Source organism: Phaeoacremonium minimum (assembly GCF_000392275.1).
Source record: "Phaeoacremonium minimum UCRPA7 unplaced genomic scaffold PA7_03_scaffold_496, whole genome shotgun sequence".
Classification (NCBI taxonomy): Eukaryota; Fungi; Ascomycota; class Sordariomycetes; order Togniniales; family Togniniaceae; genus Phaeoacremonium; species Phaeoacremonium minimum.
In genome coordinates, this window is record NW_006921398.1 from 1319344 (window position 1) to 1340580 (window position 21237).

General features: G+C 50.1%; 9 protein-coding genes across 9 annotated transcripts; 6 read left to right on the forward strand and 3 right to left on the reverse strand.

Moving 5' to 3' along the window:
• Positions 1 to 208: 208 nt before the first annotated feature.
• UCRPA7_7032 (hypothetical protein) lies at positions 209 to 584 on the forward strand (the record flags this gene model as incomplete). The annotated part of the gene is made up of 2 exons (XM_007919567.1): positions 209 to 365; positions 427 to 584. The coding sequence occupies 2 exons, from the start codon at positions 209 to 211 to the stop codon at positions 582 to 584; spliced, it is 315 nt and encodes a 104-aa protein (XP_007917758.1).
• A 1294-nt stretch (positions 585 to 1878) lies between these two features.
• UCRPA7_7033 (putative membrane-associated progesterone receptor component 1 protein) lies at positions 1879 to 2457 on the forward strand (the record flags this gene model as incomplete). Its single annotated transcript, XM_007919568.1, has 2 exons — positions 1879 to 1937; positions 1998 to 2457. 2 exons carry the CDS (start codon positions 1879 to 1881, stop codon positions 2455 to 2457), a joined length of 519 nt encoding a protein of 172 aa, XP_007917759.1.
• A 2237-nt stretch (positions 2458 to 4694) lies between these two features.
• Positions 4695 to 5495, forward strand: UCRPA7_7034 (putative carbonic anhydrase protein; the record flags this gene model as incomplete). Its single annotated transcript, XM_007919569.1, has 1 exon — positions 4695 to 5495. One exon carries the CDS (start codon positions 4695 to 4697, stop codon positions 5493 to 5495), a length of 801 nt encoding a protein of 266 aa, XP_007917760.1.
• A 2765-nt stretch (positions 5496 to 8260) lies between these two features.
• UCRPA7_7035 (putative major facilitator superfamily protein) lies at positions 8261 to 9401 on the reverse strand (the record flags this gene model as incomplete). The annotated part of the gene is made up of 4 exons (XM_007919570.1): positions 8261 to 8308; positions 8495 to 8877; positions 8937 to 9017; positions 9074 to 9401. 4 exons carry the CDS (start codon positions 9399 to 9401, stop codon positions 8261 to 8263), a joined length of 840 nt encoding a protein of 279 aa, XP_007917761.1.
• A 779-nt stretch (positions 9402 to 10180) lies between these two features.
• UCRPA7_7036 (putative mfs quinate transporter protein) lies at positions 10181 to 11721 on the forward strand (the record flags this gene model as incomplete). The annotated part of the gene is made up of 2 exons (XM_007919571.1): positions 10181 to 10974; positions 11025 to 11721. The coding sequence occupies 2 exons, from the start codon at positions 10181 to 10183 to the stop codon at positions 11719 to 11721; spliced, it is 1491 nt and encodes a 496-aa protein (XP_007917762.1).
• A 3043-nt stretch (positions 11722 to 14764) lies between these two features.
• Positions 14765 to 15205, forward strand: UCRPA7_7037 (putative epoxide hydrolase protein; the record flags this gene model as incomplete). Its single annotated transcript, XM_007919572.1, has 1 exon — positions 14765 to 15205. The coding sequence occupies one exon, from the start codon at positions 14765 to 14767 to the stop codon at positions 15203 to 15205; it is 441 nt and encodes a 146-aa protein (XP_007917763.1).
• Positions 15206 to 15317: 112 nt separating this feature from the next.
• UCRPA7_7038 (putative atp-dependent rna helicase dhx8 protein) lies at positions 15318 to 16013 on the reverse strand (the record flags this gene model as incomplete). The annotated part of the gene is made up of 1 exon (XM_007919573.1): positions 15318 to 16013. The coding sequence occupies one exon, from the start codon at positions 16011 to 16013 to the stop codon at positions 15318 to 15320; it is 696 nt and encodes a 231-aa protein (XP_007917764.1).
• Positions 16014 to 16388: 375 nt separating this feature from the next.
• On the reverse strand, positions 16389 to 17912 carry UCRPA7_7039 (putative saf domain-containing protein; the record flags this gene model as incomplete). The annotated part of the gene is made up of 3 exons (XM_007919574.1): positions 16389 to 17274; positions 17336 to 17505; positions 17553 to 17912. 3 exons carry the CDS (start codon positions 17910 to 17912, stop codon positions 16389 to 16391), a joined length of 1416 nt encoding a protein of 471 aa, XP_007917765.1.
• A 684-nt stretch (positions 17913 to 18596) lies between these two features.
• UCRPA7_7040 (putative mfs transporter protein) lies at positions 18597 to 20197 on the forward strand (the record flags this gene model as incomplete). Its single annotated transcript, XM_007919575.1, has 6 exons — positions 18597 to 18743; positions 18824 to 18968; positions 19027 to 19181; positions 19231 to 19397; positions 19453 to 19780; positions 19832 to 20197. The coding sequence occupies 6 exons, from the start codon at positions 18597 to 18599 to the stop codon at positions 20195 to 20197; spliced, it is 1308 nt and encodes a 435-aa protein (XP_007917766.1).
• Between the last annotated feature and the right edge of the window lie 1040 nt (positions 20198 to 21237).

The following is a 21237-nucleotide window of genomic DNA, read 5'->3' on the forward strand; positions in this document are numbered from 1 at the left end:
ATCATCCTCCACTGATTCACTATGCGAACCCAGCTCGATGGAAGGCATCTTCTGACACCTTGATGCAAGCCATGTGCCTTTATAAACCCGTGTGCCTTCTCCATTTCCCTTGACATCTAGTCTCGCGTCTTTCCCAAGACTGTTTTCTCACGTTTGCCCGTTCAACCTCAGAAACCAATACCCGAACTGCACAAACAGCCTGCCCACCATGGATTTCGTAAAGAACTTCACCGGCGATAATAACAAGGAGGGCGAGCAAAAGCCCAACCAGGAGCAGAAGTCATCTGGCGGCTTCATGGATAAGCTCAACGGCATCGCCGGCGGCGGTCAGCAAGGAGAGAAGAACGAAGACACTGTCGACAAGGGTGAGCAGCCTCCCGTTTGCTGACCGTGATCCATTGCAACTGACACTAGCTTGTTCTGTAGGAGTCGATTGGGTCCAGGAACATGTCCTTGGCCAAGGAGATCAATCCAACGAGAGTGCCATCGAGCAGGCGAAAGATGAACAGATCAGCGATTTCATCCGCAAGCAATACAAGGGAACCACTGGAAATGAGCTTCCCATCGCTGACAAGGAGCACTAAACGACACCGCACTGTAGCCTTGAGAATAGGTGAAGCGGCATGCTTCAATGTAGTGTAATAAATGACATGATCAAATGATGCCCTACACGGTGTGATTCACCTCGCAAGTGTTGCAATCTATTTCAACAAGTGTTTGTGTAAGCATCGTGGCGTCTCAGCCAGTCGGCCTTGGTTGTGAAGTAGCTGGAGATTCACTCCCCTCATCATCCATCAAGGCGAAGACAGGTTCATGGAGATATTCACCGGAAGCGTCGTTGGCAGCCGCATCGTCAGTCTTTTTGGGTTTGGACCTTATATCCTTAACTGATGGGTTCCGGAAGAGGAAACCGCTGATCCAGTTCTTGCCCAGCGGTTTGTGATCCCCTGCAGCGATCAGGATCTGCTGAGCAACCTCCCTCATGCGTATTCGTGTAGGCGGCCGGCCGATTTGAGCCTCGACCCATGCCCAGTTTGCTATCGCACGTTCTTGGGCCGGAGTAACCCTCTGGTGATCAATATTGGCCTCAGAATGCGGCCTGCCTCCCTGGACACGTCTTGCAAGGGTTGAGCGCGGGATTCCCCAGGTCATGGATGCCTTACGCAATGAACCACCCCTCCTCACATCTTCGACGGCGCGCCTGGCATCGTCGTCCGTGAACCCGGCCATTTCAGACCAGATGCGATGGCGGTGCGACTTGACAAACCGGCAGCCTGGAATGCAAGCGACTTAGTGTCGGTGGTGCCTGGTGTTGGCCATTGTCACGGAGAGCTGGCGGTGAGGTCCTTCAGAGTGTGAAGCTTACTCTAATTTGAGAGCATAGTGTGTTCCGAGTAGACCCTGCAATTAACTAAAGCCACTCGCTGCCTGTCTGTGGCCGCCGTAACAATACCACGGAAACAACAGACTGTTTGTACAGAATGCAGCTCAACTTACGACTCGATGTGCTATGTAGTCAATAGCACCTATATAAAGACCTTGTAACTTCCAGCAGCTTGGTCCTATCATTAGCAGCTCACCCAGAATGGCAACGCATTACGGATTCTAGGTGCGCGCGCCGTCCCGTTTTTGGTGGCCGTTTTGGCGAAACGACAGGAATGGAGGAGTGCCTGCCGAATCGGATGGCGGGGCAGACCAATGATAGGGACCACTTCACTAATCCGGAGGATGGAAGCTACTAGACTAGACCTTCTTCTACACACTTGACAATATCTCAACCATCCCACGTCGGCAATAGCAGTCGCCCAACTCTTATCAAAGGCCCATTCTATCTCGGAGACCTGAAAGAAGCCTTGACTCTTCCTCTCTACAATCGCAATGGATTACATTGAGCAGCGCATGGCCGAGGAGGCGCAGAAGCACGCCAGCCCCAACGAGTGCGCATCTCCCCAATGGTCTTGCAAAAGTTTTGGAGATGTTTCCTAACCATGTTCTAGCCCCGGCTTGGTCACGCCGCTGAACATACTCGTCTTGGCCATTTTCGCATACACCCTCTACTCGTTCCTCAAGCCGTCGCCGCCGCCGACGCTGCCGAAGGAAGCCCCCGCTACCGTCTTCCAGACCTTCAACCCCCGCACGCTGCTACCGTTCAACGGCGAGAACGGCGCCCCGGTCTACCTCGCCGTCCGGGGCCGCGTGTTCGACGTTACCAGCGGGCGCAACTTCTACGGCCCCGGCGGGCCCTACGCCAACTTTGCGGGACGGGATGCCAGTCGCGGCCTGGCTTGTGGCAGCTTCGACGAGGAGATGCTGACCAAGGACCTTGATGGCCCTCTCGATACGCTGAGCGACTTGGGCCGGGACGAGATCGACGCACTACAAGGCTGGGAGGAGAGGTTCGAGAGCAAGTACCTGGTGGTGGGCAAGCTGGTCCCCGTTGGAGAGGAGAAGAAATAAGCCCTCGTCGCCGAGTGACCAGGACTGGGGCTGGTGGAGGATATAATGGTGAAAGAGGCGCAATGCAACTGAGCTAGCCGCAGCCAGCGTTGCCCCCCCAAGATGAATGAAGGATTTGATTGACTATTTCTACTATGACCGTGTTGTCCGACGTGCCTGCGTGGACTTCTAATTGTTACAGATGCCGGAAACAAAACGCCTCGTCCTACCGCCTATCGACCACCGTATTGCTGCTGATCTGGATTCACTTCCATACTCCACGCAGCGTCTGACCAGCTGCCACCGTTGACTGGTCCGTCTGAGCTCAATTGGGGAGTTGAGTCGAAGACGCCATAGACATCATTCCATGGCTCGTTCAGTGGAGACTGGCCCTCCCAGTGGTCCATCGGGGATATGTATGCGGCGTCTGATGGGCCGCCGCCTGTACGGTCTTGCCAGGGTCGCTGGACAGGGACCCATTGGCGAGCATCCGATTGAGCAACCTCGGGTCGGGGCGTCTGGCCTTGTTGGATGGACAGAAGCGCGGATGGCTGAGGTATTGACCGATTTCCTTCATTTCTAGCAGAGGATGACGACGAGGAAGACACTCGCCCAGAGCTGTTCCGAGACGAGGTAGAGCTGGTCGGAGGCGATGAGCCTTTACATTTCTCTTTCGTAGATTTATTTGATGGGGCCATAGCCGAAAACTGTGTGGACAGAAGACAGAGTGGATAGACTGTATGTTTGTAGCGTTCAATAAGCAAGGCCTCAACGAGATGATTGCCGTTCTTTATTTCTCTGGTCTATGGTAAGATCACCACAAAGGAGAGGAGATATCCTGTCCATTTATCCTTTGTCTACGGCCACATACCCATCATCAACATTGTAGCGAGGGACTCTGTTATTGGTGCCCCTGAATGGCCTCAAGCCTCAGGAAGACACGGAAGGCGGTAGCATCATGGCAACAGGATTTGTTTGTTGCCGAGCAGGATGCCTTACGACTTGATGCATACGAACCTAGCAGAACTGGCACCGTCAGTCGTGTAGAATTATGGCCTCAGAATGAATGAGTGTATGAGGTGTCAGGGATTGAAAAGTAGCCTCAAGCTGCAAGTCTGAGGAATGCATGAGGCGCTGTTGTTGGCGAGGGGCCAGCCAGCCAGCCAGCCAGTACCCATCATGCATGGCCTCGTGGTTCCCCGAGCTCGGCTTCCTTCAAGGTTGAGGCGCCGCCTCAGGCGGGTTGCCATTGGCGGGCCGTTGGACTCACCTACGCCAGGCCACGCAAATTAAGGCCTCGAACTCCTCCAAGTGTTCCAGACAGTGACTTCTTAGAAGACGTTATTGCAGTTACACAATGGAACCGCATCATTCCTGGCGGGCGTTTCATGTCCATTGCAAACAACCTCATCGGTCATCGTGATCGAAGGCCGTTGAGCGTGTGCAACCAGCAACCGGGAATATCGCAGATGCCGGCCATCTTCAATGGAATTCTCTGAGGCTCAGTGGCGTCAACTTTGAAGCAAGCCTCTCGAATCTCGATTGCCTCATGCTTGCGGGTGAATCGTCCTTGAGGCCACACCAGCTGACCTGTTGTCACCACCATTGTTACGCACTGTCAACGCCAACGCCGACGTCAATAACCCTGGCTCTGGGTGCAGCTCCTTGGAGCTCTTTGGATGAGATGAGGGGTTGAGGAGGCTCTTCACCTCTTGTCGTCCTTTTCGATGGTGTTTGAAGCTTTTCACCTCTCGTAACCCCAACTCTCACACCCCGAATCTTCCCCGAGCCACTACTCGCCTACCTTGTGACAATGCCGTCTGCAGAAGAAGGATGCAGGCCCTGAAGGAGCCACGATAATCTTTCCCCCTCCTCTACCTTTCTATGTATGCGCTGTCATGCAAGTTGTTTTACAATGTGGTGTGCAGCAAGCCACAGGATTATTCTTTGGGGAAATCCGAGAGAAAACCGCGCAGAGCTGGTACAGTACAGTATTATCAGCAGCTGCACTGTCGGTTTGGCGGCGGCAAGAGGCGGGGCAGACAGTGGGATTTGAGCTCAGCGATAAGATCTCACAAGATCTTAGCGCCGATTCAGTGCACGAAGCTCCCACCCCCCGCCAAGCTGTGACGTCTTTGGCTCAACAGAAAATCTTCCTTTCCTCAAGCCGCGGCTCTCCTCGTCCCAAAGACATCCCGAGCAGCTCCGTCCGCCTCTGCCACACACCCCTCAACCTGAGCTGTGGTCTTCATAACCCAATGCTCCCCGCTGCACGAGTGCGTTGCTCCTCGCTGCTGCTGTCAACCTCCAGACGTGCCTTCGCCAGGTCGTACAACACGCTCCCCAAAAACCCACAGGACGCAAAGGCTCGGATCCAGTGGCGCGAGATGGCTGAGAAGGATATCTCCAAGTACCTGCAGCAGACCCACGACCGGGTGTTCGAGCACAACCGAGCCTGGGCCGAGGAGAAGAAGAAGAAGGACCCCGAGTTCTTCTTCAAGCTCTCCGCCGGCCAGGAGCCCGAATACCTGTGGATAGGATGCAGTGACTCACGCATCCCCGCGGAGCAGATCACCGGCCTGGACCCGGGCGAGGCCTTTGTGCACCGCAACATCGCCAACCTCGTGTGCAACACCGACCTGAACGTTATGAGCGTCATTAACTACGCCGTCCGCCACCTCAAGGTCAAGCACATCATCGTCTGCGGGCACTACGGCTGCGGTGGTGTTAAGGCCGCCATGACGCCCAAGGACCTCGGCCTGCTCAACCCCTGGCTGCGCAACATCCGCGACGTCTACCGGCTGCACGAGGGCGAGCTCGACGCCATTGCCGACGAGTCGGAGCGCTACAACCGCCTGGTCGAGCTCAATGTCGTCGAGCAGTGCCGCAACGTCATTAAGACTGCCGCTGTGCAGCAGTCGTACGCCAAGAACCAGTACCCTGTCGTCCACGGCTGGGTCTTCGGGTTCCACGATGGCCTCCTCAAGGACTTGAAGATTGACTTCGAGTCCATGCTCCAGAGCATTCAGAAGATCTACAACTTGACTGACGACCAATGATCCTGGGCTGCAACTCATACACGACAGAGCTGCTCCGGTATTTGGTTTTAGTTCTACCAAGATTCTTTTGGCTAGCAGATGTACAGGATCATTGGATAGAAAGTAGGCGTTGGGAGCTTGTCGGAAGGAAAAGTGTGATTGAGATTCGGTGTAGATGCTTGATTGAATAGTATCATCGGGAGTAGTCTTAACGTGAATGATATCGTCGACCTCTGGGTCGACTTCAATTTGCCGTCAAGCAATGACTATCTTTGACTACAAGTGTATCAGTGTAATGATTACTCAATTCGTCAGAAGAATTCGTTTGTGACGACTTCTAGCCATCGCATATTATCACATCTTACTCCTGAAGACATGAAGCGGACAATCAAGCACTAATCTATAACGTATGAAGCTATTTTACTTCCTGGGGAAGCTGCCACAGGCTGCAAAGAATTAAGAGGAATTTCGTCGGAACTGTACTTGGATAATGCTCACGTGGTGAGTGCATTTAAACAACGGTTGCAACTGCTCCTAAATGAATTTACGCAAAGCTTGACTGTTTCGCTCTTACAGAGGAACCTAAGGAATTAGGCAAGCAGCAGCTAGTTGTTTGATACTTAAGCTCACCCACAACTGTCGACGGATCATCACATTCACATCTAAGCCAACTCCAACAATTTCCATCTCGAGAAATTTCCCGACACATCTACCACTTTCTCATAATATATGCAGAGCGTAGCCTTCTTGTAGCCAAGTTCTGCAGGTGGTCCATTCTTTCTAAACCCTTCATATCGAACTCTCTAAGTATCATCTACTATTATCTTACAGTGTCAACACAACCTAATCTATATCTCATCAACACCGAAACAAAGGCTTTTTTCAGGTCGCTTTGATTCTTCCTGACTCTTCCGCCGGGCTGCTATATACCGGAGAGATCTTCTCCTGGCTCTGTGCGTACTTTCTAATGTAACAGAGAAGAGCTGATCGTCTCTCCATTCTACTATCCGACGTTTGCCCCGTCAGATGTGTCAACATTACTAACACTGTTTTATAGTCAGATGGACTGTTTAACGATGCGCCAGTTGACAAAGATGAGTCGTCTTGAGAGATTAACACCGGAGGTCTTGGCCAACATTGGCCAGCAGCTGGTAGACGCGGCGACAAGCACACAATGCGTAACCTCCGCTCTACTTCTCGGCGACTGAAATCAGTCACCCAACGGTATCTTTATCACGCGATTCAGATACGCTTTGTTGAACACCTGCTTTATTTCTGCCGCACGGTAATGTCTCTTCCGCATCTGGGGGAGTTTGTGAAGATACTTGTCCTTGATGTGGACGAGACAATACCAACCTGGTTCAGCTCACAAGCTCGCCGGTTCCTGCGGAAACTCTATCCTCACCAGGTTTACCTTCCAGCCACATCAATCTCTGCTATCATCAAAGATCTCTTTTCAGGGCTTTTTGCATTCCTACCCCAGCTCACCAGTCTTGAGCTGGTGAAGCCGCAGAGTGAAGGTCAAGCTCACACTCCGCTGCATCTCTATGCTTTTGTCAGGTGTGCCAGTAGGGACCTTGCAGACTATGTGCCAAGCGATCTGCGACTCAATAAAGTAAAGATCTTTGATGCTTGGGATTCATCTTTTCGCGAGGTTATAGATGTGGTCGACTTAGCATACCGCTTCAAAGAACTGGAGCGGGGCACCCTTCGCGGGAGTCATGGTCCCTTCCGTCTTCCAGTTCTTTATGGCCAAGATTAAATAACTAGTGAGTGAATTTGACTGTAATCTGGGCTTCTTGCCCCCTGACTGACTAGACCCAGAAGAGGTCAAGCCATTCTATTGGTCTGCGTTCCTTCCCCATATCAAGTTTCTGAAAGCTTCTAGAGGGAGTTTTCTCACCTTGCGATGTTTACAATCTATGTGAATGGTTTCCAGGTCTCGAGAATTTTACCATTCAGATCTTCGTTCACAGAAACAACGACAGGGTGGACGAGGACTTGACGCTCGTCAAGGCATCTGGTGCCAGCTATCATAATCATACCTTTCAGGCGCACTGGCAAAACTTCAGAAACTCCAGAGTCTGCATATCGAGTTTCAGGGAGCTTATGAGAGACTGGTCAAGTTGATAGGTCCTCCTGGAGGACTATGCACCCTCGCGATTCTTCAAAACCTTACCTACCTACGAATCGGCCTTGCTGTGCTGATACAGCAGTATGACAACAACAAGTTCCTCCCGCCTGCAGGGAAGATCTTGCCAAAATCATCAGTCACTATCCGTCTGTATGATTGCAGTAGAGCTCTCAGGGCCCGGGGTGTTGACTTTTATGGGGACGATGGCGAATTCTGGGCCCAATATGTGGATTTCCTGTCTGAGATGGCTGCTAGGTCCCCTCAAGACTTCCCAGCCCTGCGGCACGTTATCAACATGTCCAACTGGCCTTGGTGGTGGGACAATCGCTTGAACAGAGCTGACAATGGCTGGAAGAATGGGAATAGTCTGCCGGATGAGACGGTTGGAGTTCTCTCAAAGCTAACAGCCGCGTTCGCGAAACACGGCATTCAGTTCATCGGACAGGCGACGCCCAAGCGCACGCTCTTTGGCACGTAATTCTAGAGCAGAAATATCTCACGGTAGAGAGTGAATCCTGACCAGAATGTAGATAGATTCTGTAGCTAATTTGCTCTCATCACATATCCAAGGGGATAACTCAATGTACTTGATAATATGTAACGTTTGATTTTCCCTAGCAAGCCGCTTAAAATGGTTCGTACAACCGCATATTCATAGTATCGCGACTGCGTTCGCTGGACTGGCAACGCCTCCCGGTATCTGAGGAATCAATTAGCTGAGTATGACGGGTCTGGCGGTTGGATGCTGAACTACCTTGAGGGGTACACTAGAGAGAAAGAACGTCCAGCGTCCTCTCGTCCTGCAAGCGTCCGCCAACTCTTCCAAATCAAACATCTCACCTATTGGGAGGCCCCAGCCGGCAAGTGCCCATTGGTGTATGCTCACATCAGGATCGTTGTAGGGACCGGTGGCTGGGCCCCGCTCAAAGCCAGCTGCATCGGACGCGATTGCTGCGAACTGGTTCTCCCACAACCATCGAAGAGAATCCCGCGTGGCCTCAAAGCCAAGTAGTCCTCCGGGTCGGCGGTTCGGAAAGTTCTGTTGCTCCTCGACTGAGAGTTTGTTGTACTCTGCAGTGAATCCGACTCGAATGAACAGAATGTCGGCCGGACGAATCTCGATATTGTTCTCCTTGATAATGTCCTTGAGGTGTTGCAGCTCAACTGCTCCGGTTGTGAAAGGAGATCGAGAGATTCCATTCGCTTGAGCCCAAGAATACCAATCTAGGAGAACCCCACGCCCTACGATACCGCCTTTCTTCGACCAAGCTAGGCATGGTCAAAAAGTGTTTGTTTGTTTAGATAAGAGGTGTCTAGCGAAGGCTTACCATCAATGCCCAGCTTCCTTGAACCTCCTTCAAAATCAGATTGTACATGTCCCAGATAGAACTGCTTCGTCCGCTGATACCCTATAAACACAATTAGCTGTCAAGACGCAGATTAGGTGGGAAGCCCAAATACGAACCGTAATGCCTGAAGCCATCCCATTGCGTGCTACTTTGCGTGTTGAAAGCGACAGCATCATCATTCATGGTCATTGGAGCTCTATTAAGGATCTCATGGTGGAAGCGTTGGCGGTCGAATGTAGGGAATGAGGGTTTGTCTAGTGGCCAGTCCAAGGCTATTCTTAGACCCTCCCGAATCTCAGTTGCTGCTGCTGCCACTGTCTCAGACGTGATGAGGTTGAGCATTCCAAGCTGATCATCTTCGCCCCATAATCCCCAAGCATTTCCCGGCGGCCCGGACTTGTCTAAGGGGAGCGCATCAAATGGTGGTAGGGCATTGGGTGCCATCCTGGCGGTAATCGGGAGCTGGTAAGCGAGTCGGGTACGAAGTTCCGAGATCATTCCTGTGTAAGTCTATTGGGTCAAATATCAAATTGACGGTCCCAGTGCGAAGTGCAGTAAATCGCCCCAATAGTGAATATGCCCAGCCGTCAACTGGCTCACTGGCTAACATCGTTATAGACGTCTTTTGGATAAGTCTTGTTCCGGTAGCGTAAATCCTAGCAAATTTCTTGTTCTAGAGAGTTGTCATCGACCCCACAGACGGGGATTGAGTCAGGTCTAATGCCTTCCCCCGCACAACACCATTCAAGCCACCCCACAGCACTGAGTGAAAATTGGTAATGGGTCTGGGGCAATGACCAGTCTTGGCATGGAGATAGACCGGAAAAGTTCTTACCAGACAAATCCGGGGCTTTGAAGCAGATGACCCAAGTCAAATGAGACCTCGTTCCTGTCAAAGTGTCATAACCCGAGTGTCTGGGCTTGGATCTGTCTCGCATAAAGCTCTTCATACATCCCGTTTTATTTCCTGGTGAGGCTCTGGTTGTCATTCATCTTCTCTCAACGTCACCTCTCCAGAGACTGGTCTTGTCTCAACACATCAAAACGACACGATGAGGAATATATTCGCTCTCAAAGAGCGCCCTGGGGATGAAGCACCCAAAGAGATCTACGGCTGGCGGCCCTATGCTCTTGCCTTCTCTGCGTCTTGGGTGAGTTAATGAGTTTTGCAAAAGGGTTATAGCGTAGTCACAACTGACGCCTTCTCGTTTCAGGCTTCGGCAATGTACGGTTACGATTCTGCGTTCATCGGTGGCACATTGAACCTTCCATCGTTTCAAAAAACCTATGGCCTCGCGTCTGCAACTAAGCAAGCCAAAGCCAACCTCTCATCAAACATTGTCTCCACGTTTCAGGGAGGAGCCTTTTTTGGGTGCGCTGTTGGCTTCTTCCTAGCCGAGAGATATGGCCGACGGCCCATTATTATGCTGTCTGCTCTCATCTTCGCCATCGGTTCCATTCTCCAGATGCTTGGACGCTTGGATTGTTTGTACGTTGGAAGAGTTTTGACCGGCTGGGGAGTTGGATCCAGCTCCATGATTCTGCCCATCTACGTGTCAGAGTGTTCGCCCGCTCTGATTCGCGGTAGACTTGTGGGAACCTTTGAGATCATGCTGCAGGTTGCCCTTGTGTTCGGCTTCTGGGTCAATTACGGAGTGAACAAGAACATCAGCGCCGACACATCAAGGCAGTGGCACATCCCTGTTGCCGTGCAGTTCATTCCCGCTGGCCTCTTGGTGCTCTGCATGATCCCCATGATTGAGTCACCGCGATGGTTGGTGTCTAAAGGCAGAAACTCAAAGGCACAAAAGGCTCTAGCCTGGGTGAGGCATTTACCCGAAGACCATCCTTATGTTATCAAGGAAATGTCTATGATTGACGTTGCCGTGAATCACGAGCTGGAGTCAACACATTCAGGCCGCAACTGGAAGCAAATCGTCAAGGAGCTCCTCCAGAGAGGTGTTCGAGGAAGAGTCGTGCTAGGTTGCGGCTTAGTGTTCTTCCAGAACTTCACGGGGTAAGTGTTTCGTGGCGGTCTAGACCTTCGGTATGCTAACTATGTGATAGTATTAACGCCATCAACTACTACTCGCCGACCATCTTCAGCTCCATCGGGTACACTGGTACATCCAATGGCTTGCTTGCAACAGGCATCTTTGGTCTCGTCAAGATGGTCGCTACAATTCTCTACGCCGGTTTGCTCGTCGACAAAGCCGGCCGCCGAATCCTTCTGCTTGTTGGTGGCGTTGGCTCAGGGGTGGCAATGTTCTACCTAGCCGGCTACAGTAAAGTCAGCGGATCATTTGATCACACACCACCTCGTGATTCGGGGGCCAATGCTGCGGTTGCCATGATTTACATCTATGCCTTATTCTATGGTCTCAGCTGGAACGGCATTCCGTGGCTTTTCACCAGCGAGATTTTGCCTACCAGAGTTCGCACAGCGGGGATGGCTTTCTGCATTTGCTTCCAGTGGCTAACTCAATTTGTTGTTGTATACTCGCTTCCGCACATGGTTCTTGGGATCAAGTATGGGACATTTTTGTTCTTCGGCTGCTGCACAGTCTTGGCAATATTGTTTGCATGGTACTTCATTCCAGAAACGAAGGGAGTTCAGCTAGAAGATATGGATCTCTTGTTTGGGCCAGATGTACCAGTGTTGGCACGCAAGGCTCGTAAAAACTACAAGGAGGCCAAGAACGCTATGGTTGTGGTGTCAGAGGGAAAGCAGGATGTGGATGTCGAGTTCAAAGAGACAGTCTGAAATCTAGGAGTCCATCTTAGTCAGAGCTCAAGTCACTCGATAAGAATTAAGAAATATCTTGATAGCCGATCAAGTCGCGAAACTAAGATCATGCTGATGTGAATAATACCAATCGTGAAATTGGTATCTGAGTAGTTGGTAAAGTGTTGCAAGATCTATATAACTCTATCGCCTATAGAGTCTACTCTCAGAACAAAAGATATCGGATAAAGGAAATACCCCTAGCTTGTTCTCTAAGGCTTGTCATTCAACAAATAGTATTGCAATGTGAGCAATCTATCAGTCCAAGTAATCGCGTGCCCACAACGGACTCCCTTAGCCGTAATTCGTAGCTATGGTGATTTTCGCGGTGGCTGTTCTAGGCCATATCCCGACCCAACCGGAAGGATCAAGCCATCAGGCTAGCAGCTATGTATACACCTCCATAAGACTGAGCTCAGAACATTTACCCAGGAACGTTACCGTCATATCTGTGAAGGACGTTCCCCCAAATCCCCTAATGTTATTTACGGGATAAATTTGACCAGCGTCAATCTGAACACAATAGGCATTCATTTTAGTAGTTTGATATTCTCGATAGGAGACACCCTCCTTCTTCTTATAGCTAATCGATACTCATTGAGGATCTCTACTCGATTGGCCACCACAAAGGGGTTTTATTCAACTAGCTACCTTTGTCTGGTGAGGACAGAGAGAGCTAGATCTAGGAGGTCTTTCCCTGATCCCTTAATCGAGATTGACTTCAGTACAACAGAGTACCGTGTTATCCCTTACTACGCCAGTTTTGTGGCGGCGGTCTAGATCTGTGTACATGGGATCATCCAACATTTTAGCGAAATGCCAGACCTCTGGGTACCAGAGCAAGGCGGCATCTTCCCACTCGCCCACTTGTCCACCTGCCTCTTCTTCTGCCCTAGAACTCCAATCCGAGACGCCCAAGCCGACGAGTAGCGGCTGACCGCCGTACTTCGGCCCAACGGTAACCTGGAATGCGCCCATGAACTCGAGGTATTTCGGTCGCTGATTGGGAAGATACGAAAGAAAGTTGAGCATAGCTACTGGCCCAGGATGATTGACGCCAATATCACGAATGACTTCCTTCATAGGGGTACCAGTACCTGATTTGTCGGAGCCGAAAGCACGAGAGGGTGTCTCTAATGAGATCTTAACGTCTGTCGGAGCCTTGGCACTATCATTACCCGAGTGATCCGCTGCAGACCAGCCGTCGGGTAGAGGAGGTGGAGTCCCTGCCACCATTGCAGCCTTTCGAGTTGACAGATTGTCGATCATCTCATCTTGCACTTCAGCGGTAATGGACCACCGCAAAGCCACGAGTGGCTGTAGCGCGGCTGGCAATTCAGGAATCTCTCGGGTTGGTGATTTGAAGACAACCACGTAGTCCCATGCTTGCACTTGAGGCCCTGATCCAATCAACGTGCTGGCAGATAGCTGAGGCTCGCTAATCCAATGATTAGGGGTAGCTGCCCATAATGGTCGTTCAGCTGAGGAGAGAGACTTGAGCGCAAAAACGAAGGAGTCTTTGTCGTCAACTGACTTCAGAGACACAAGATGAAATACTACGGGAGCCATATTTTGATGTGAGAAATCAATGCTTCCTACCTAGTAAGCTTAGTAGTGAGGGGGTGGTAATCGTTGAAGCCTGGAAGTGGCCACGTTCATATAAGGCATTGGCCAAGACAATTGCTTGAGCATTTTGCCTGACCTGCTCTCAACTGTGCCGCCGCATGAGTCACGTCCAATGCAGCATTAATCGGACTTCGGACATACAACGCGCGGTCCTATCTCTCTGGCGCGCTGCCGACGCGGAACCATGTGATCTCGATGCCAGGATTTGTAAGGCTCTATGTGCGCGAATCCTTTCGGGGCTGGTCTAAGATCAGTGGCTTTGCGGCACAGAACGAAAAGAGTAAACGAGCATCCCGCCGGCGCAGTTTATTCGCCAACAATGGAGCTTACTTCCAATCTAGGGCCGTCCTTGATAAGATGCCAAGACTAGAAGAGCATTTCGTGTGCTGGATATCGGCGTTACCCAGTAAGTCCGCCGCTGTGGAACGGCAGCGATGGTGCAGCCCCACCGCCCAGTGGACGGAAATGTGGATATGTCCCGTAGGAGGGCCGGAGCTTTCGAGGAAACCAACATAGACACTTGAAATGCTCTATTCTGTTCTGTTTTAAAGTAAAGTTTCCTTGGGCTGTTGTCAATAGTAAAAGGCCACAATTTCTTAGACAATGTGTATGATTTTAGTTTGCGAGCTCAAGACTCGGAATTTGTGCCGGATGTTATCTGGGCACACTTTCTTTATATATCCAAAACAAGAATTTAAAGTCTTTGGTTCTCAAAATGACATTGTCTTTATCAATCTCTTGACTCTCTCATTGAGTAAATTTAGATCAATTCACTGTGATATGGGGTTCTCAACGTTTTGCATCGCAGCCCGGGCATGAGCATGGTCTCAAGCTTCCGTAAAGAAATGTAGCTCTTAGACCTTTTTGAATACACGAATCTCCACAAGGCTGTTAATCTATATACTCATTGAGAAACTTTATAGCCAACTCAAAGTCTAGTATGTCATGAAAATCTCAACTGCTGCAGTCAAAGGGCTTGTCATCATCGGCGATAAGTGGCGACCCCAAGACATTAGTCAGACAACCTCGACCGTACAACCAACTGACCACTTAAACCCAGCGAGCAATTCACCCGTAAGTCTCTCTTACCCTCCAATTTTCCTAGTAACCTAATTTGGCAAATGCATCAGCTTTATCTCGATGGCTATTGGCCCGAACTTTCTCATCGGAGCTATTTGACATGCTTTATAAGATTCATCCAGTGGTTTAAAGCCGAGTGTGAGCTGACAGAAGAGCCACGATATAAAAGGTATTGAATATTCCAAAGCACACAGACCTATTTAATTAATCGTGACAATCGATCCTCAACCCAATGCTGAAATATTTACGACCAATTCAGAGTATTCACCGCTCACTTATTCAAACCCCCATCTTTTTGCCATTTCAAAATCGCATCATGGCCACCTACTCAACCACAACACGATTTGCTACACTGGATGCATTTTGGGTAGCAGTGGATCAGATTCAGACGACCTCGACCAACGAAGAATGGGAAAAGCTCGCTGGATACTTCGCCGACGATGCTGTGCTGTACGTCCTGGGCATGTCAAGCCCACCGGTGACTGGCAAAGCAGCCGCGATCGAGTCATTCAAGACACTCAAAACTTACTGGGCTTTGGTTGAACGTCGACAGCGATCACAGTCTTTGTCTGCAGACGGCAAGGTTGCTGTGGTGGAGATGGACAACCATCTCACGATATTCGGAGAGCATGTGGAGCACTTTCCCGAAACGGAAGTCGTAGAGTTCGATGAGGCGGGCAAGATTGCTAGTTACAGGCTATACTGTGACGGAACACCCTTGAAGGAGATCGCCGCAAAGAAAATGGCGGCCCAATAAGCCAGCTCATGGTGCAGGAGAGGTTTTGTGTGGAGGTAAGCTTATGGCGGATAGCGTCTAATCAACAACGCAGTCAGCAACCAGTAACATCGCTTCATAAGCTGAAACTCTATCAACCCATCTCAAGTAATCTTTGTACATGTTCGGGAACATCGAAGACTTTCTCCACCGGGATCAGTCCCTTCCTAATGAGCTCCTCATTTGTGATATCATCTCGTTCATCGAGTAGCTTCTTCAATTCCCGGGCCTTTTCCGTGACATCCTCAATTCTGACAATCATCGTTTCCGTCCACTTGGAACTTAAGGCAGCCGGAATGCCAATTTGGATGCTGCGGTGCGGCAGTTTCTCCAGACGTATCGTCCGTTCTGGGTCCCACTGCACTCTAACTTGTGGCTTTCCGTCCGTCTCGATTTGTTGAGCGGAGTTCCCACCTTCAAGTTCAGCCTCAGCGAATTTGCGAAGTCGTTCCAATGATTCAGATTCACCAGCATCCATTGACGTGTTGATAGGAAGATCGGCATTTTTGTGGGCCAGTGCTCCATGTTCGAGTAGCTCAATAAAATGCTCGTGCTTCATATGTAAAGCAAGAATGCGCTCCTGTCCGCGATCCTTGTACGAGTACCCAGCTCGATAGAGCATCCAAGCCCAGCTTGGCTTGATCCATGTCATGCGGCTGGGCTTGAAGAGCGGCGATGCGTGTAGCTTTTGCTCAGATACTGCGGGGTCTGCAATTTCTGCTTTGTACGCCTGGTAGACTGTGATCGTCTTGGAATCATATGCGGCGCGGATTTCGCGATACAGCGGCATATTGGCCAAGGTACTGTACAGGCTTATATCAAACTCTATAGCTGTCTTGCGACACCTTCTTTTAGTTTTGCTACAACAATCTAATATAAATATAACAGAAACAATAGATTTGGTGTGGCCCACTGCATCTGGACGCCGAATGAGTCAATTGCATTGGCATCGTTCCGGCGCGTGGCTGCGCAACGCCATTGTAATGGGTCCGTATATTTAGCGCCCACAGCCCCCTAAGGAATTTTCGTCTCCACGAAAGTGTCGTGATAACGTTTGTGTGACTTTGGATGGCTTTTTGCAGTGGAACTCAGCCAGCAAGGTCTTGGAAGTTGTATCTGAACGCTTGAATTCGTTGCGGAAATGCTGATCTATCTGGGTCCAACTCTAATGAACACCGTTTACACCATTCACACCATTAGCCTTGCCGTTGACCTTGCGCGCCTGAAACTCTTTTCTGAATAGAGCCTCCATCTCTCGGCGCACAGCAACTGCTTGTGACTTGTCTGACCACTCAACATCTTGCCAGCTCAAGCCCTGGTCCTTCTTTACGTCTCTCTTCAGCACGAGTCCGTGTGCCAGACCAATCGGCAGTCCCTCGATAGCCATAGAATCTTCCGCTGTCATCAGCTTTCCGTAGACCATAAATCCACCCTCGCCATCAAGCTTCTCGCCGGCTTTCAGCTCCCGCTTGGCTGTGGCAACGACATCGCCAGCCCAGACCTTTGTCTGTCCAGTAGGCTCTCCACGGCACATGATGGTGGCAACTGAGACACCAAGCTCTAGACCGATTAGGTGGTAAGGCTTATACTGGGCAGCATACCGTCCTGTACTGTCGGTCTTCAGGCCGTACTGCTTGAAGCAGTCCTTCTGGTAGTCACCTGGCGCCTCAATGATGACATATACACCCCATCTTAGGTGGTTGAAGGTCCATCGGCCATCCTTCTCCATGCAGGAAACAACCTCGACGGTACCGTTCTTCTCTAGTTGGCCACCATCAGACTTGGGCTTCAGGACCTCAGGCAAATCCCAGACACCACAAGGCGGGAAGCTCAAGCCGTTGGAAGGCGGGCTAAGGTCACAGCCATTGGCAACAGCTGCCATCTCCAGGGCTGACTTCGTGCCATCAAGGAAAGAATTGAACATCTGAGGATTGAAGTCACCGGTGGCAAGCTGCTCCTCAGTGAATCCATAGTAATTCCAAACAGTATCTGGTGTGGAGTAGTGGTATTCAGGTAGATGCTTGGTGCCCTTGCCTGCACAAACCACGTTACTGTATTTTGGTCAGAGCCTCGAAGCTAATAGAAGGATTTCAAGCAGTCTTGGGGACTTACAATCCAGCAGTCCTTGCCCAATCGACAAGCTCAGCAATCAAAGCAGGCTGGTCGCCATATGCCATTGAATAAATGATGCCGGCTTCCTTTGCTTTCCTTGCCAGAAGAGGCCCAGCCAATACATCGGCCTCAACGTTGATCATAACGATGTGCTTCTTGTGTTCGCAGCACTATCTGAATTAGCCGGGATCTCACGGGTCTTTGAACCCGAACCTACAAGGAGAGCATGTCGGATACCGGCCGCGGGATTACCGGTGACCTCCAGAATGACATCAATTCCAGGAGTAGCAATCAACTTGGCGGAGTCGGTAGTAATAACGGTCTTTCCTGACTTAAGGCCATCCTCCAATGACATCGTGGCAGTGCCATCATACTTCTCAGCTGGGAAACCTGTTCGCTTCAGTGCTGACAGTGCTCGGTCGACAGACAAGTCAGCGATACCTGCGAGACGCATGCCAGTGGTGCGGTGAGACTGTGAGATGAACATAGAGCCAAACTTGCCGGCACCGATAATACCGACTTGGATCGGCTTACCGGCGGCCTCGAGCTCGGCCAGCTTGGTGGACAGGCTTGTCATAATGGCAATTGGACAATATCAAGAAAGGCTAAATGAAAGGTATGAAAGGCACAATGTGAAGTCTGTTATATTGACGGGAAGATCCAAGATGTTCCTGGAGACCTCTTCTGATATACAATATTTGTATCCTTGAAGATTCACTTATATCTTCCGGTTTCGTTTTGTATCGCCATCCGCCCCCGCAAGATTACCCGGTAATAGGAGAGACTGACTCTGTATATCCCGATTTCCCGACCGGGAAGTGGTGTGGTGCTACCCCATGTTTCTCCAAATGGCGCTGGACTAGAGCCATAATAGACCCAAGAAATGTGTGGCGCATTGCTAATTCCTCTAGCGCGACAGTGGACGCTGGGGTTTCGGCTGGAAATTCGGACGCCAAGCTGACTCGTGGCACGGCCACAGGAACCCGGGAACATGGCACACTACAAGGGAATCTCTTCCGGCTTCCACATACTCGCAAAATGGGTTGGGTTATAGGCGGTAAATACCTGGGGCCCCAGATTCCAAGTTGTCGGGGTAAAGGGGGCAAGGCTCCCTTTCTCGCAGTATAAGACTCTCGATCTCCATTAAACAAGGACGCAAACTTTGCAGATCCAACCTTTCGCCCTGCTACTCTTATCGTTTCTATTTCTTCAAAGTCAACTACATTACTTCAGACAATATCAACTCGATATCGCTTTCGAGATGACTCTAGGAGGACATGTCGACCCCCAGGGTGGTCACACCCCTGCGGAGTGGGCCGCAATCATTGCTGCATGGACTCCTGAGGAGAGAGCAGCAAAAGAGAAGAAGTTCGTGAGAAAGATCGACTTCCGACTTCTCCCTATCTTAGTAAGCTCAAGCTACTTTCGTGGAGGAGTCTGCCACTGGCGTTAGACTTGAGGCTCATCATTGGCTTTTCTTCAATACAGATCATCATGTATATCATGAACTACATCGACCGGAATGCCCTCCCTCAAGCTCGCATCCAAGGCCTCGAGGATGATCTTGGTCTTAAGGGTGTTGATTATAACTTGGTTCTCAGCTTGACATTCATTGGCTACATTCTCATGCAAGGTAAGAGGCACTCAGTAATCATAACAGTGGAAGTCGGGTACTAATTAAGAATTTACAGTCCCGAGTAACATGATCCTTAGTCTTGTCCGACCAAGTTGGTATCTATCTGGAGTCATGATTGCTTGGGGAATAGTCAGTGGTTGCTCTGGAGCAGTGCAAAGCTTCGGAGGCATTGCGGCTTGTCGATTCTTCTTGGGTATTACCGAAGCACCAGTAAGTATACTTGTGTATTTCACAATCTCCATGAGACTAATGTGTGTAGTTCTTTGCAGGAGTAGCGTTCTTATTTTCCGGTTGGTACACTCGAAAGGAACTCGGTATGCGACTCGGTATCTTTTTCTGCGCTGCTATGTTGTCCGGTGCTTTCGGCGGTCTCTTTGCCGCTGGCATCGCGGCTGCGTTCGAGCATAATAGGATTGCCAGTTGGAGGTATGTTTCAATTGAGGAATGTATGCCATCATGTCTATGTATTAACACTTATCAGATGGCTCTTCATCATTGAAGGTGCCGCAACTGTCGTATTTGCTGCGATCACGGCTTTCGTCATCCCCGATTGGCCTGCCACCACCAAGTGGCTTAGCGAAGAGGAAAAGGCTCTTGGTGTCACCCGACTAGTGGAGGATGCCGGTCACGAAGAAGCAGAGATCAAGCCTATGGCAGCACTCAAGATGGCCTCTAAGGATTACCGAGTGTGGCTCTGCATTTTGAATCAGATGTGTGTCCAAGCGGTGGCATCTCTCACCAACTTCTTGCCTACTCTGGTCAAGAACTTCGGTTACTCAACCATCCACACTCTACTTCTCACTGCACCTGTAAGGACACTTGACTTTGTTTGAAGGAAAAACATGCTAACCATTCACAAGCCCTACCTTTTCACCGCCTGTTTCTGCCTCTTCAATACTTGGTACTCTGACAAGACTAGCAAGCGATCACCTCACATGATCTATCCGACTGTCGCCGCAATTGCTGGGATCATCATCACAATGGCAACTACAAACCTAGGCGCTCGTTACTTCGCCTTGTTTCCTATGCTTGCGGGCACATATGGCTGCTTCCAGATTTCGAACGCATGGATGGCAAACATCGCCGCAAGACCCCAGAAGAAGCGTGCAATTGCGCTAGCCATGAACAACGCTCTCGGCAACACGGCACTGGTCTGGACTCCTTACCTGTACCCGACTAGTGATGGCCCAAGATACATGACTGGTAAGCCTTTCAGTTCTCCCTAGTTCTTGATCAAAGCTAACTTGAATAGCTTGGTCTGTTAACCTGGCTCTGTCCGTCGTCACTCTTCTATCTTCATTGGTTCTCTCAATCTGCCTGAAGCGAGACAATAAGAAGCTCGATCAACTTAATGGCATTGTATCAAGCCTCGAAGCAGGAGTTTCTCCTGAGAAAGCTGATTTGTCTCAACACCTTGAGAAGATGAATGAGCATCCAACTGCTGGACGGGCTTTGGGTGGAGCTCAGGCTGGCCAGGTAGCTAAGTACCAGACTTAAAGGAACAATGGAAAGGGGGAGCTCATCAATCTCGTTTCTTGTCTACGAGGGGAGATTATTGGGGCAATTTAGTACTTCAGCGTATAAAGGTAGCAATTCTACCAATATCCATCAAATTACATCAAATATCTACCGTGTGTAATTGTTTGAATTCATGGTACCACTACTGATTTGATCGCAACCCAGGCTTCCTTTCAAATTACCTTCCAGCAACTCCGTCTCTTTTATGTTGTGTAACTCGAGAGGCGGCTTATGCCAAATATTCTGTATGATCCGAGAGGAAGGTTCAGGTGCGAGGTCTAGACTATGCTACGGTTTATCTAAATTCATTAGTGGTAGGCTACCATGATCTAGACGCTCTCATTGCGCATTTCCAGACTTCATTCCCTTCCTTGATTTATATTGAGTAAGTTTCGAAATGAGCGACGAACAAGCCGTGAGCGACTATTCGTGAAACGCCCCTTGCAATGGCTAGAAGCGCAGGATAGCCAAGAAGTCTTTAGAAATCTCACTTGGAAGCAATAGTCATGCTTATTAATCGTCAGGAGGACAGATGACTCAAGAGAAAGGGGAATGAGAGTTAGGAGCTAGGATTCAAGCCCACAGGATCTAAGACTAAACATCGTAGACATATGCGTCCCACTTCGAGCAATGCGCAAGTGACGAATCGTACGATATGATCTAAAGGCACTATTGAGAGGGAACAGTGATGGCAACGCCACTACCTACCTAAATACAGTTGTGTACAGATGATGTTGATGTGATAGCC